This window comes from Pteropus medius, unplaced genomic scaffold (genome assembly GCF_902729225.1).
Source record: "Pteropus medius unplaced genomic scaffold, Ma_sr-lr_union100, whole genome shotgun sequence".
Lineage (NCBI taxonomy): Eukaryota > Metazoa > Chordata > Mammalia > Chiroptera > Pteropodidae > Pteropus > Pteropus medius.
In genome coordinates this window covers 20,110,933-20,126,231 of record NW_024344378.1, presented here as the reverse complement: position 1 = coordinate 20,126,231, position 15,299 = coordinate 20,110,933, and the positions used below count along the sequence as shown (strand labels likewise).

The 15,299-nt window shown below is 51.9% G+C and overlaps 1 protein-coding gene across 5 annotated transcripts; it reads left to right on the top strand.

The window, feature by feature from the left end:
* The first annotated feature begins 1,780 nt into the window (after nucleotides 1-1,780).
* On the top strand, nucleotides 1,781-14,968 carry SEMA4G (semaphorin 4G). Of its 5 annotated transcripts, XR_005654694.1 has the most exons (17): nucleotides 1,795-1,879; nucleotides 3,152-3,227; nucleotides 4,794-5,270; nucleotides 5,368-5,618; nucleotides 5,801-5,863; nucleotides 8,332-8,430; nucleotides 8,548-8,641; nucleotides 8,769-8,882; nucleotides 9,080-9,249; nucleotides 9,333-9,502; nucleotides 9,769-9,913; nucleotides 10,064-10,286; nucleotides 10,640-10,755; nucleotides 10,897-11,054; nucleotides 11,257-11,318; nucleotides 12,718-13,777; nucleotides 13,898-14,968. XR_005654694.1 is itself a non-coding variant. In XM_039871453.1 (15 exons), exons 2-15 carry the CDS (start codon nucleotides 5,147-5,149, stop codon nucleotides 13,545-13,547), a joined length of 2,619 nt encoding a protein of 872 aa, XP_039727387.1. In that variant the 5' UTR covers nucleotides 1,781-1,879; nucleotides 4,794-5,146; the 3' UTR covers nucleotides 13,548-14,968. The 5 variants fall into 5 exon arrangements, 1 of the variants encoding a protein (XP_039727387.1); XR_005654696.1 differs by lacking the exon at nucleotides 3,152-3,227 and having other exon boundaries at nucleotides 1,781-1,879; nucleotides 5,368-5,516; XR_005654693.1 differs by lacking the exon at nucleotides 3,152-3,227 and having other exon boundaries at nucleotides 1,781-1,879.
* Nucleotides 14,969-15,299: the final 331 nt, after the last annotated feature.

Sequence of the window (15,299 nt, the reverse complement as noted above, 5' to 3'; positions counted from 1 at the left end):
CTTTCTCAGTCTTCCCAGATTAGACTTCCTTACCAATTCATCAGCTTTCAGGATTTTTCTTGTGTGGTCTTGTCCAAACTACTTATTAACGTTTCTATTTCTCACTAGAATCTGTTCCATCTCATCAAATCAAATTCATCCTTCTCATGCCCTTTCTCTCTGCCTACTCTCCCAACGCAAACCTGTATGTTTTCGCCTTTGCTCTGCTAACACCCCTTTGGGCTTACCCTGCTTGCCTCTTCTCAGGCTTTTCTAGTCCTGATTGTCCTCTCTGTAAACACAAGAATAATTTCAAGGCAAATTATTTAACCTCTTAGAGCCTGTTTTCCCATCTATAAAATGAGGCTGTTAGTGCCTCAGAATGAGGTTACAATTTTAAAAAATGAAGCTGAGCATTCTGCAAATGTGTATGTACACTTCAAGCATTTCTCCCCAGCTACCTCCCCTCCACATACACATCCTATTTGCAGAATGCTGGGGGAGGTAGAAGTGCGATGTGGGCCCTGCTGTCTAGCAGTCTGCTGTCACACACAGCAACCCAAACTACGAGATTGTATATGATGAAGTGCCAAACTGAGCTTTGAGGAATTCAGAAAAGAAGGATGATCTGTCTTTCCCAAGGCATCTTCAGTTAAATAATGATAGAGCCACTTGAATCTTGTTCAAACTCTCTCAGGCCAGTGCTCATTTGCTTGTTCCCCTACTCTCTATCCCTCCAGAGCACAGACTCCTAGGCACATGGAAGAGTCACTTACCTATGTTCCTGTGGCCCTCATCATTTTGGTCCTGCTCTTGGGCCCATAGCAATACTGTCATGGATATGAGAGATTAGGCCAGGTCATGGGTAGAGCTGGGGTTTGGGTCAAACCCTAGAGGGGTCTTTAATAGGGGATGGGAAGGAGGCATAGCCTGAGTTGAGGTGAAACTATAGGTCCAAAGATTGCATGGGAAGACCAGCCTAGTTGGGAGGTTGATTCTGGTGGTGCTTCCTAGATAGCTGATAATATGATTGAGCCCAGGAAGGGCAGGATATTTTGTTGACTAGGAGGAGTGCACTGAAGGATCTGGAGTAACATTGATGTCCAAGATGAGCTGGAAGGAAGGCAAATGTCTGAGTGACCCAGTCTCTGAAGAGGGTTACATCTAAGTTTTGATTGAGTGGACCAGGTGCAAATGGTTGTGGGTATTTATCCAGAAAAACATTTTGTGTGCACTTCTGGTCAAACTGTAATGTCATCCCTCTAAACCTGACTCCCTTCACCCACCCACACCTCAGGCTGCAGGACCATATGAAGGAGGCCCTTGACCTCCGAATGAAGACCCTGTTCTGTGTTCAAAGCTGCCCCAACGCTTGGTCTCCACACACTGTTTCCCACTACCCCCGCATCCTAGTCAGCGGAAGAGGGGTAGCCGGAGGGCAAGAAGTGAGGACGGGCCCTTGGAGAATTTTTAAGCTCCCAGAGGACAAGCTTGCACGACCCTAGCAGTAGGAAAGTCAGAGGCATCAGGGCTAGAGGGGAGAGAAGATGGGCTATAAGCCGCAGAGGGAACTCGGGGAGGTGAGGCCAACACCAAGACACGATCCCGGGGCCGTGGCCGTTGGGGACAGGGCACGCCAGTTGCCGGATGGTTATGTGTGATCCTTGGCTTTAAATGTCTCTATTGTATAGAGTGGGGGGCGCGAAAGAAGAACTGTGCCCTTCCGGCCACCCCACCCTGTCGCGCCTGCCTCCTGGTCCCGCCTTCCGAGCCCCCGCCCCACCTCCGGCCCCGCCTCCACCCCGCCCCACCTCCGGCCGCGGCCCCTTCGCGCAGCTGGTTCTTTGGGGCTGCTGAGCTGCGCGTCGCTGTCTCTATGGCCAGGGATCCGAGCGCAAAGGTGAGAGGCAGGGAGTGCGGGCGGCGGTGGCACCCGCGCCAGGGGGCAGGGACCAGGCCAGGCCTTTCACATGTCCATTCTACCCTCCAAGCTGGACCAGGCCTTTCTCATTGCTAAGTCCCCCAGTCCCGCATAAAGGCTCTAGAGGGGCGCAGGCCAGGCCTCGGGCCGCACTGGGCGCAGCCCCGCCACCGCGGAGTCGGGGACCTGAGCGGAACGGGGCCCGCGTGATGAACACTGTACCCCGGGATCTGGGTCATGTCTTCTGGTGTCTGGCGGAATCGAAGGAGAGCTTGTCCTCAAGCTGCAGCAGTAGAGACTTGAGGTTAGACCTGAGGAAAGGATTGAACTGGAAAGATGGTGGAGAAAGGAGGTAGCGGGGGAGGGGCTCTCCGGAGAGACCACCATTCTATTAGGCAGAAGGAGATACCGCCTGCACTAAGCAGGTGGACATCTGGGATGAAGGTCGAGAGCCTGCTGATCCTACATTGATCTTGTTTGGGGGGAGGGGTCCTCCCCTCTTCAGTTCCCTCTGCCCTGGGATCTGCTTAGGGGGAAGGTGATCAGAGTTCAGGGGGCCGGCCCTGGGGAGGAACCCAAACTGTGGAACTGTGGGTGGAGTGTGAGGTGTGGACTGGAGACCTTGAAGCCTTGTTGCCACTGGTGTGTGGGGGGGTGGGGAGCCTCCCCCTTGCGTTGCCTCCCTCTCTCCCAACAGGTTAAATAGGGGCTGAGACCTCGAGCCCAACTCTATCTAGAACTGCTATATACTTGAGTGTAGAGGAGTGCTAAGTTAGGCGCTCCATTCATCTTTCCTTCGTTAAAACTAGGGGCCTCCTCCCCTTTGTTAGGTACCTCTCCTTCCCTTGCAGAGCAGACTTGGCCTATGCACCTATCCCATTTGAGATCTGAAGTCAGAAGCCTCCCCCCATCTCACACACACACAGAGACATACACTTGGTATCTGGCCTTAGAAGTGGGACATTTAAGAAGGGAGGCAGTGTTCTGCTCTGCATCTCACCTTCAGTGGACACTGGCAGTCTCCGAGCTTGCAGTGAGAGCTAGCCCCCTGTATGTACATGTGCTTGTCTCTACGTAGATGTAATTGTGTGTTTGAGGACTGTGTGAACACATGTACTGGACCCTTCTGTGAACATGATGATAGCTGACCCACTGTATCAATGAGTTTGTGTCCACGTCCTTCCACATACGTGTGTATGTATAGGACCCTCCTGTGAATAGGTGTACAATCCTTCATATGCACATGTGTAGGTTTTTAACCCTCCTTGTTAACCTCTGAGGCCATGTGACCTGATGAATGAATGGACTTGTGAATACAACCTTACAGGTGAATATATATGAACACATGTTGCGGGCCCTTTATGTGGACATGTGTGCACAAACCTCACTGTGAATGTGCATGTGCATGACTTTCCTGTGAATACATGTGTTCACAGCCCTCTTGTGAATATATGTGTGTACGAGTATGCATGCTTATCACCCTCCGGTGGACACATGTGACTCTTGTGTAAACCTGTGTAAGTGTGCCATGTACCACACTCTGAGTGGTTCCTCTGACCTGGGGTGTGTTCCCCCTGCCCAATCCTAAGGATTGATCTCTCATAGCTATCTGGCTTCTCAACCCTTCTGCACTAAGCAAATAGGAGGCCCAAAAGGTAAACAGGTGTGCCTCCACAGTGAGGGGTGGAGTATGGGCAGTTTGCCTGGGGCCTCCTACTGCCCCAGCCTTTAAACCAGTAGCTGATGCCCTTTCTGTGGTCTAGGGACCCTTTTCTCTCTACTCATACTCCATTCTCCCACTCTGGGCTCTGCCCACTACAGTGGTGACCTTTACCTCTTAAATAAATGCTCCAAATTCCTGTTCTCCCTCTGGCCAACTCCTAGTCCCTCCCCTCTCTTCAAGGCCACATAGTTAATATTTGACCTAGAAGGGAGGGGAGAGGCCAGTGACACCCCTGGCCCAGTCTGTGGGCATCTAAATGAGATTGGGTGGGTCAGGCTTCCTCCACACCTAGCCCAGCTCAGGAAACCTTCAGGGGCCACCCCAGATATCAGGCCTGTTATAGAGCTCAGTGTAACCCCGATCTCTGTGCCATGTACCACATCCTGAGTTGGCTTGAGGGAGGGCCAGGTGTGGGAATAGTCTCCAATATATGCCAGGAGAGGTGGCCAAGAGCTCAGGGATCCCATCATTCACCTTTTCCACATTGTTCATGTCTCAATTAACTGGGTTTGCACATTATAGCCTCCTGCACAAACATTACACCCATGCAGCCAGTAAATCTAGACCCCTCCCCGCTGCATTGCCTGTGAATGCCTGTTTGCAGGTAAGGGCACGTGTAGATAGATGCCTAGCCAAAGGATGCAGTACAGACTCGAATGGGCAGGGCGGAGATGTCCACCCTCTCAGAGAGGAATGCCAAGAAGTGTCTAATCAAAGAGAAATTCCAGAGGGAGCTCTCAGGCCAGGGAAAAGAAAAAACAAAGGGAAAACTGGATAAAATAAACAAAGGCCCATTAAACATCTCTGCTTAGGCCTTCCTGCATAAGGCACCCCTGCAGGCAGCAAGGCCAGCTGCTGCCCATTTTGGGTCTGAAGGCAGTCTCCCTGAGAACCTGAGCTTCACCAAGATAGAGGCGTAGCTAAGCTTCTGACTTGGTCAAAGGAGAGCTATTCCCTTGGGTTTGGGTTAGGGGAAGTCTAGGACCTGTAAAGAGGGCAAATTCCACCACGCAACTTCCTGCATCAGAATGACTGTGAGTCGATCCTAACATGGGAGTTCTGTGAATGCTGGGCCTTCTTCCTTCAGTACCCCCTGAAGTCTAGGGGTAATGTCATCTACCTTCCACCCACACATAGATCAAAGGGCTTTTTTTTCTGTTTTTTCTTCAGAAACTGGACCTCAGAGAACCAGGACTAGCCCTGTTGTCGGAGCAGGGTGACTCCATCAGTGACTTACAACCCCTCTATGACCCCACAACTCCCTCTCACCATGGAGTTTGTATTTGATGCAGACAGACAGCGTGTGATCCATCCATTCCTCTGACCTCTTACCGAGGATTCCATGGCCACACAATCCTGTGATTCCATGTCTCCCCAATTCCAGGACCCTCCTTGGCCCCATGACGCCTGACTTTCCAAGTGACCCCCCAGGACCTTGACCCCTGTGACTATTCTTCCCATCATCTCCTTGACTGGCCCTGGCTCTCCTTGAGAGTCTTGTTGGTCTGGGCCTCCCCAGGAAGATGTGGGGGAGGCTCTGGCCCCTCCTAATGAGCTTCCTCACAGCAACTGCGGTCCCTGGACCATCACTGCGGAGACCATCTAGAGAACTAGATGCCACCCCACGGATGACCATCCCCTATGAAGGTTAGATGTCCTCCCCAACCTCAAAAGGCAGCAGAAGCCGGGGCAGGGGGTTGGGAGGCAGCCCCAGAGCTGGGCTCACAGCTCCCACTCTCCCCAGAGCTCTCTGGGACCCGGCACTTCAAGGGCCCAGCCCAGAACTACTCAACACTGCTGCTGGAGGAGGCCTCAGCAAGGCTGCTGGTGGGAGCCCGAGGTGCTCTATTCTCTCTCAGTGCCCACGACATAGGAGATGGGGCTCACAAAGAGGTCAGCCCCTGGCACTTGGACCACTCGGAGGGTCTCCAGCTTCATCCAGCTCCCTGGGACCTCAACTTTCTAGAAATGCTGCCAGCCTTCCAGAGCCCCCTGGTCAGACAATGCTGCCCTTCCCAACCCAGGTCTCCCTTACTCTCAAAGCTCCTCCTGAAACCTATCCCCAACCCAATTTCCCCACTCCCCTGGGGTCCCATCACCTGGTCACACAGATAATGAGGAAAGGCAAGGGTATTGGGGTCAGTGCATCAGCCTTTCTACCATTTCCCCCTCTCCAGATCCACTGGGAGGCCTCCCCAGAGATGCAAAGCAAATGTCATCAAAAAGGGAAAAACAATCAGGTATGTGGTGTGCCCTGTCCCCAGCTCCTTTCCTCTTCCTCAACTGGAGATGTCAGGGTTGGTGGGAACACAAATGGAGAGTTAATTATCAGCGAGTCAGTTGCAGCAACCATAATAAACAAGCCCCAGTGCAGCACTTCTAATCCAAACATCTGGTGGCCTAATAAATAGATCTGCGATGGCATCTTAATCTCCTCTGGGCTCCCCAATAATAATCATGATAACAATAAGTAATCTCTAGTAAGTGTTGACTTAGCTATTATCACCTAATTCTAAAATAACCGTATGAAATGGTATTATCCTCCATTGTAGAGATGAGAAAAAATGAAGCTTTGGTCAAGGAATAGTTCAGGAATTCAGTATCCCATGGAGGGGTATTGGTGAAGCCCTTGCTAGCTAAAGAACAGGTGTCTTCAGGGGTCCCATGTCTGGCTATGTAACAGAGCCATCTGGACAGCTTTTTAAAAATACATATTCTCAAGGTCCACCAGCCCAAGGATTCTGATTCAGTGAGTCAAGAGTGGTGCTGGGACAGCTGTGTTTAAAGAGATGCCTCTAGGAGCCTCTATCAAAGGCCGCTTCTTGGTGTAGTGTGGGTAGAAAATGGGACTGGTAAGGTAGGTGGAGCCCAGGTCATGGAGGGCTGTAAATGCCCAGCAGGGGGTTTGGATTTTATTCTATGACAGTGAGTATCCTCACCACTGAGAGTCTACTTTAGAGACTCTCAAACTTCAATGTGCACATGAATCACGGGGTATATTATAAATGCAGATGCTAATTCAGTAGGTCTGGGAAGGGCCCAAGATTCTGCAATTCTAATAAGCTCCCAGGTTAAGCTGACACTGCTGGTCCCTGGACCTCACTTTGGGTAGAGAGAACATTTCCCAAAGCTTGTTCTGAGGAGCGTTAATTTTCAGTAAAAAGAGTTTAATGATCAGATGAGTTTGGGAAATGCTGCACACTCCATCCCACAATGCACAGCAATCCCTTAAGGCTCTCAGAAGTCCTCAGTAAAGGTAGGTTTTACCCATGGTTTCCAACTTATTTCACCACAGATTTCCTCCCTCCTCTCCCCATTATTAAATGTAAACATCTTGGGGAAACACTACTATAGGAATATTTATTCAGCTCCAGGGACTAGATGGATTAAAATGGAGGCAGGAAAGGCAGTGGGGAGGTTGGGGACATTGCGTGGGTCAAAGGAGGGAGGCCTGAGTAGGCTGGTAGAGAGGATGGATGGATGACAAATACTGCACCCAGCAAGGGAGCGAGATGAAACAAAGAGGCCTGCATGGATCCAAACCCTGAGTAACAGGCAGGAGGAGGAATCATTAACAAGGCAAAGAAGTCAAGAGAGTGACAGCTCAAGGCATTTGATGGGTAGAGAAGGCCAGTGTGTCTGGAGTAGGGTGAATGAGGCCAGAGGAAGGGGCAAGGCACTATCATGCAGGGTTGGGAGCATGTAGAACTCCATGTTCAGGACTCTGGTGAACCACTGAAGGGATTTTTTAAATACAGCAGTGACATGATCTGGTTTACATTTTTTAAAATATGCCTTGGAAAGTGGGTTGCAAGTATGTGCCATTTGGTAGGATCTCTCTGGAAGGAAACTTCAGACAATGGTAACAGCAGTTTCCTTTGAAGACAACAGAGATAAAAAGGAGACTCTGTTTACAACATATCCCTTTGTACCTTTTGAATTTTACACTGTGTGCACGTATTCCTCATTCATTGAGTAAATAAGTCATTTTTATGAAGAGTGGCACAGAACTGGGAAAGCTGTCAGGTGGTAATCTGGACTCAAGTGGGGGCAGTGGAGGGGAAGTAGGCCAAGTCAGGAGACATTTAGGACAAACACTTAATCAGGGAACAGGACTGAATGTAGGGGTGAAGAGATGGGAAGCAGCAAAGATGACTCCTGGTTTCTAGACTGAGTAATAGGAAACAGATGAAGAGAGATGGGAAAGACTAGAAGAACAGGTTTAGGAGGGAAGATGCAGTTAGGGAGGAGGGGATGAACTTGCTTTCTGACATGGATGAGTTTGATGTGTCTGTAGGATATCAGGTAGAGAGAGGGCTGGAGCCTGGGGATGGATTCGGTAGTGTCACTCCAAAGGGGGCTATAGGAGCTCCAAGACTGATGGACATTGCTAAGAAGGAGATGTGAGAGAAGCATCTTAGTATGGTGAGAACCTGGGAGCCCCTGAACTGTGGGTACAGGAGATACAGGAGAAGCTGGCAGAGTATATCAAGTAATCCAAGAGACAGAAGAGTTATGCCACTAGGAGGCTAAAAGACAGTGAATTCTAGAGAATATTCTGTGTTCCGGGCAGTAAGAAGGCCCACTGGGATCTTGGAAAGACCTGTGTCCTGTGGGTGGGGATAAGAACCAGACTACAAAGCTGGACTACTGGAAGAGGCTTCTAAGGAGACCTGGGGCTCCTAACCCTCCCCCACCTATCCCACAGACTGAGTGCTTCAACCATGTGCGATTCCTACAGCGGCTCAATGCCACCCACCTCTATGCATGCGGGACTCATGCTTTCCAGCCCCTCTGTGCAGCTATTGTGAGTATGCCTGCCTCAGCCCTAATCACTGGTCCCTGACTCCAAACTGGTCTGACCTTAGGCCTCTACCCCTGCCTGTCCTGGGAACCACTGACTTCTGGACTCTCATTCCCCCAGGATGCTGAGGCCTTCACCTTGCCAACCAACTTTGAGGAGGGGAAGGAGAAGTGTCCTTACGACCCAGCCCGTGGCTTCACAGGACTCATTATTGGTGAGTGTGCCCTTCTCCCCACCCTAGTCTCTCATCCACAAGCATCCTTGCTAGAACTTGCCACCCATGTGTGTTATGTGCCTTGTCGTATGTGACATATCTCATGTCTGGCATGTCCCTGCCCCAGATGGAGGCCTCTACACAGCAACACGATATGAATTCCGGAGCATACCTGACATCCGCCGAAGTCGCCACCCTCACTCCCTGAGGACTGAGGAGGCACCTATGCACTGGCTCAATGGTTAGGAGGATGAGGCACAGGATGATGGGGGGCAGGGGACTATTTCTTCATCTTTACTCCCTTGGGCAGTTGACCATCCTATCCCCAAATCCCCAGGTGAGCCTGCCTATTCCTTTGTATCATTGAGTGAGGGGTGGGGGATTGGGAGAGAGACCTCCGACCTGTCTCAGAAGCCACCTGAACTGCCTCACCTGCAGATGCCGAGTTTATATTCTCTATCCTGGTACGGGAGAGCAAGGCCAGTGCAGTGGGCGATGATGACAAGATTTACTACTTCTTCACGGAGCGTGCCACTGAGGAGGGCTCTGGCAGCTTTGCTCAGAGCCGCAGTAGCCACCGTGTGGCCCGTGTGGCCCGTGTGTGCAAGGTGAATAGGACTGAGATTGGGGCAAGGGTATAGCGGCTGAACTTCTGACCCTGGCCTCTGATCCCATGCCCCTACCTCCCTAGGGTGACCTAGGAGGGAGGAAGATCCTGCAGAAGAAGTGGACCTCCTTCTTAAAGGCGCGTCTCATCTGCCACATTCCACAATATGAGACACTACGTGGTGTCTGCAGCCTGGACGCTGACACATCAGCTCGCACGCATTTCTATGCGGCCTTCACGCTGACCACACAGTGGTCAGTGCAGGGATACTGGGGAGGCAAGGAACTAGGGATAGCATAGGAGCTGTAGCAGAGGTCACTGAGGATGAGATAGGATCCATTGTTGGGAGGGCTAGCTGCAGAGAGAATTTCAGGCACATCCAGCTAGCTTGGGACCAGAGGCCCTGTGGGCCTGGAGCTGGCATTGACCAGAGCAACAGTGGGCTCAAGGCTGGGAAAGTGGCAGGGAAGCAGGCTCCACTCAGTGTAACTCAGCCCTCTTTCCTGTGTCTTATCTCTAGGAAGACCCTGGAGGCCTCAGCCATCTGTCGCTATGACCTGACCGAGGTGCAGACTGTCTTTGCAGGTCCCTACATGGAATACCAGGATGGTGCTCGGCGCTGGGGCCGCTATGAGGGCAGGGTGCCAGAGCCCCGACCTGGCTCAGTGAGTACCCAGGCCTGGGGCCAGTGCTGAGTAGGCAGAAACCCTGGAAGGAGCAGGAGGGTCTGGCCTTATAGGGAGGACAGGCAGGAAGACAGAACCCTTGGGAGGGATAGTAGTCCTAAGGTTCACCACCCCTGTCTCCCACCCCAGTGCATCACAGATTTGTTGCGCAGCCAAGGCTACAACTCATCCCAGGACTTGCCATCGCTGGTCCTGGACTTTGTGAAGTTGCACCCACTGATGGCTCGGCCCGTGGTACCCACGCGTGGAAGACCCCTGCTGCTCAAGCGTAGTGTGCGCTATACACACCTTACAGGGACACCTGTCACCACGCCTGCTGGACCCACCTATGACCTGCTCTTTCTGGGCACAGGTGCTTCTGACCCCTAACCTGAGCCCTCTGGTGACTGCTGACCTGTCCTTGATCCCTGTTGACCTCTAGCCCCTGGTTGACCCTTGATCACAAAACACTGATGACCACTGGTTCTTGGTGACTGCTGACTCCTGTCACCAACTAGTGACGTTTGACCTCAATCACGATGCTTTTGAACCCAATAATTCCTGCCATGATAAGCCCAGAGTTCCCAATGTCCTGAGGGCCCACTACTACTGGCTGAATCCTGTCCCTGACCTTATGACTCCCAAGCTGGTCCCATTAGACTATTGCAGGGGGCCAAGAGCAGTTTTTCATTGCTGGAGTCTGACCCTCTGCCTTTTCTATACCAGCTGATGGCTGGATCCACAAGGCTGTGGTCCTGGGCTCTGGAATGCACATTATTGAAGAGACACAAGTGTTCAAGGAGCCCCAGTCTGTGGAGAATCTGGTTATCTCTCCTATGCAGGTAGCTCCTAACTCATGACCCTCAATATGGCCTTTTGGAATGGTGCGGGGCGGGAGAATGAGGAGGCTGGGAAGTGGCTGTATGTGTGTCTGTAAGTGGGAGTGAGGGTATTGCTAATCAGCTGTCCTCTCTGGCTCCCAGCATAGCCTCTACATAGGGGCCTCTAGTGGAGTCATCCAGCTACCACTGTCCAGCTGCTCCCGCTACCGCTCCTGCTATGACTGCATCCTGGCCCGGGACCCCTACTGTGGCTGGGACCCCAGCACCCATGCCTGCATGGAGACCACCGTAGCCAACAGGTCCCAGGGTAGCAAGCAGGAGGTGGTAGGGGGTGTGAGGGTCCCATGTGCCCAGGGCATCAGGGCCTGAGGAGAGGAGGATGGCCTACCCAGCTGTAGGAGGAGTGACAGCCGGTTGTTGGTAACCGCCCTGTTGACAATTCCACTGAGGAAACTGGAGCCCATTTTCTCTTGTTCATGAGTTCTGCTCTTCTGTCTCCAGGACAGCACTGATACAGGACATAGAGAGAGGAAATAGAGGCTGTGAGAGCAACAGGGACACAAGTAAGTGATATTCATGTGTATGTGGGTCTGGCTGCATTTGTATACATATGTATGTATCTGAATGGCTATGTCTGTGCACTTTCAGAGTCTGGCATAGAGTAAGTGTTCAGCAAACATTTGTTTCCCAAAAGAATTACAAATGAGGAAACAGGTTCAAAATGTGAAGTTTCTTGTCACTTCTGGGGCTTAAAGCCAAGTGTGTGTGCCAGGGGGCAGCACTGGCAATCACATGATCACACAATTAATTATAATCATTTCTACTGGTTTTTGTTGCAAAAAGAATCATTATAACTATGACGGTAGTTTGAAGGATAATGAGTACTACCCCAAGGAAGAACAGATGACTGCACTGATATCTGAAAGAAGAACAAAAGTTAAAAATCATAGCTAATATGTACTGAGTACTTTCTATGTGCCAGACACTGATCAAACACTCACATGCACTTTCATTTATTCTCACAGCATTCCTATGAGAGAGGTGCCATTATCATCATCTCCATGAGGGGCAACCTCTCTGAGGCACAGGTAGAATAAGTAAACTGCCCAAATTTAATCAGCTGTTAAGCAGCAGGGTCAGAATTCAAATGTGCTTCCAAGCAGTTGGACTGGAGTTGGTGCTTTTGATCACTGCTATGTTCTCTTCCCCCGAGTTAACTGAGCAAGTGGAGGACATGGGGAGAAGGATGACACCCAAGTAGAGGGAATAGCAGGCAGAGCAAGCTTGGCATGTTTGAGCAACAAGAGGCTGGAGAAGTGGGCAGGGACAGTGCTAATGTAGGGTAGTGGCTTCATCAGCTGAGTGTTTGTAAAAGGTCACCCCATTGCTGCGTGGAGAATGGATTAGATGGGGACCAGAGTGGGCCAGCAGCTGGAGGAGAGAAGCGAACAGGTCTGAGATAGATTCCAAAAGCATAATCTTGGTTGGCCCAAGAGGGTTAGATACAAAGGTGAGGCGGAGAGAGAGGCAGGGAAACTCCCAGGTTTCTGACTTAAGCAACTGAGGAGCTGGTGGCACAGTTCACGGTGATGACAATTCAAAGAAAAGACCTGGTGTAGTTTGGGAGGGAGCTTTGGCCATAGTTCCTGTGACATGTCCAAGAGACCTCATACTGATGTCCAGCATGTAGAAGATATTCAGTTCTGACGTTCAAGAGAGAACACTGTGCTGGAGGTAGAGATTAGGCATCACTGGCAGACGTCAGGAATCAAAACCACAGGGAAAGGCCAACTTGAACCTCCTGTGCAAGCGTAAGTGCAGAGAGCTTGGCTGGGTATCTCCACGATTCCAGATTCTGCGCTTGGTGCTGGAGACATAACAGTGAACCATCTGGCTTGCCACCTCTAGTGCCCTTCCTGGGATAGGCGGGCATTGACTGCTCCTATCTTCCACTCCCTCCAGGGCCACCACCACCAACGAAGACCCGCTCTGTGCTCCGGGGTGATGACGTCCTCCTGCCCTGTGACCAGCCATCCAACCTGGCTCGGGCATTGTGGCTGCTCAATGGAAGCATGGGCCTGAGTGATGGGCAGGATGGCTACCGTGTGGGTGTAGATGGGCTGCTGGTGACAGACACACAGCCCGAGCACAGTGGCAACTATGGCTGCTATGCTGAGGAGAATGGCCTCCGCACCCTGCTGGCCTCCTACAGCCTCACCGTGCGGCCAGCCACTCCTGCCCCGGCTCCACAAGCCCCTGCTATGCCAGGAGCACAACTGGCACCTGATGTGAGGCTGCTCTATGTGCTAGCCATTGCTGTACTTGGTGGTCTCTGCCTCATCCTGGCTTCTTCCCTCCTCTACGTGGCCTGTCTTCGGGGAGGCAGACGAGGACACCGACGGAAGTACTCGCTGGGTCGGGCCAGCAGGGCAGGGGGCTCTGCTGTGCAGCTACAGACAGTCTCAGGCCAGTGCCCTGGAGAGGAAGATGAGGGTGATGATGGGGAAGGGGCAGGAGGCCTGGAGGGGGGCTGTCTCCAGATCATCCCTGGAGAAGGAGCCCCAGCCCCACCACCTCCACCACCCCCACTGCCACCGGCTGAGCTGACCAATGGGCTTGTGGCACTGCCCAGCCGGCTGCGCAGGATGAATGGCAACAGCTATGTGCTCCTGAGGCAGAGCAACAACGGAGTGCCGGCAGGGCCCTGCTCCTTCGCTGAGGAGCTCAGCCGCATCCTGGAGAAGAGGAAGCACACGCAGCTCGTAGAGCACCTGGATGAGAGCTCTGTCTGAGCCCAGCCTCCCAGGACGAATGCTCTTCCAAGCCAGCCTGTCTTGCCCCAGGATGGGCTGCTGCCTCCCCAACACAGTCACCTTACCTTCACTGCCCCCTAACTCCAGGCCCTTCTCCCAACTTTTTGATGTCCCTGTATGGCTGGCCAGAGTTAGGCCCAGCCAAAGCCCCCTCCTCATCTCCACAGATCCATCTGTGAGCAGCCCAGGCCAACCGGTGCTCCTCAGAGGTAGGTGCTCCCTCAGGTTCTGCAGCCCCAGTTCCTGTGCCCTTAACCTAAGCACTCAGGAAGAGAGGACTCCATCCTCATGCTGCATTCATCTGCTCAAACCCTTCTTCTTTCTCCCAGGCAGGGCTCTACAGGTCCAGAGGGCCTCATGTCACCATCCTCTGCATGGCCCTATGTGCTGGATGGTACTGATACCAGATAAGACCTCTGTCAGCTACCAGAGCATCCTGAGCCCTGCATACATTCAGATGTGCACATGGAAGAATGTCTATCAGCTGGGCTGCAGGGCCCCTACCCTCACCTTCTGGTACATTGCTGTTTAATCCCTTTTTCTGGACTTTGGGTACCCTCCCAATTGCCACATCCCATCCTATCCAGTCCTCTTCCCTAGTCCTAGTCCTAGCCCCATGTGGTGACCTCATTGGCAAGAGCCTAAAGAGGTAAGACTTTCATTCCCCTCTTCTCCCTTAATGTGCTTGAGTCAGCTCCCTCACCCCACCTTGGTCACTCTCAAGAGTGGCAGAGTTCCAGGCATGTCCCTTCCTCACACACATGTGCTTACATTTCCACTCACATGCACCTTCTGGGCCTCCCCTGTCTGTTGAGTTTGGTCTTTTGACATTTCAGGAGAGCCCTCTTCCATTTAGCTATCTTTGAAGACACTTCCCTAGAATGGGTGACCGACACTGCACTCAATGAGCCAGCATTCCTTTTAGGGACCAAGCATTTGCTACCCCTAGACCAGAGCAGGGGAAGGAGAGATCTGATGTCTCACCTGGCACATGAAGCCCGTTCTTGGAACTATGCAAAGGGCAGAGGCTGGGAGTTTGGATGCTTGGCTCCCACCCCTGTCCTACCTCACCGGGGCACTTTCAGGGTCCAGGGGCCTCTGAAGTCTCCAGGCCCATATGGGACAATCAAATCCTGACTGAGCTCCCCCATTCCCCTTGGGTGAGGATGACTGTTATTTTTGTAGCTGAGAACGTGGAATCTCACGGATTTTTACTGCCCTTTACCCATCCTCTCCCACCTCCACTCCACAATGAATGTATTTATTGTGAGAACAGCTACATTTCTTTAGGAATGCCCCCACTCACCACTCAGGTGGGTGGAACAGGCATGTGACAGAGTGGGGAGCGTGGGCTCAGCTCCCCCACCCTGTTGGTTAATAAATACCCTCTTTTCCCCACAGCTGAGTGGTCTGCTTGGTCTCAACTGGCCCTCCCGATTACCAGGGGACAGGCTTCTGTGCCTATGGTAAAGGTGCCGCAGGGTTGGCTCTGCTCCCCATAAAAACCATTTGTAGAGGAAACTGGGATCCTCAGCTTCTATACGGGTTGCCCTGGGCAATAATAGAGGGTACACAGGCCTTTATTAAGGCTCTCACTATTCACTGCTCATGGGGATAAGAGCACTACAACAATTCAAGAATTCATACAACAGTTTCTAGGTTTTTACTTCCTCTTTTCCTCACCATCCCTCCCCCATCCCTTTTTTTTTTTTTTTTTTTTTTTTGGTTAAG

Bases quoted from the DNA above. Each gene is read 5' to 3' on its own strand.
- SEMA4G (XM_039871453.1), top strand. From the start codon at position 5,147: ATGTGGGGGAGGCTCTGGCCCCTCCTAATGAGCTTCCTCACAGCAACT. The intron at 9,914-10,063 runs GTGAGTACCCAG...CTCCCACCCCAG, and splicing joins CAGAGCCCCGACCTGGCTCA to TGCATCACAGATTTGTTGCG. The intron at 10,287-10,639 runs GTGCTTCTGACC...TTTCTATACCAG, and splicing joins CCTGCTCTTTCTGGGCACAG to CTGATGGCTGGATCCACAAG.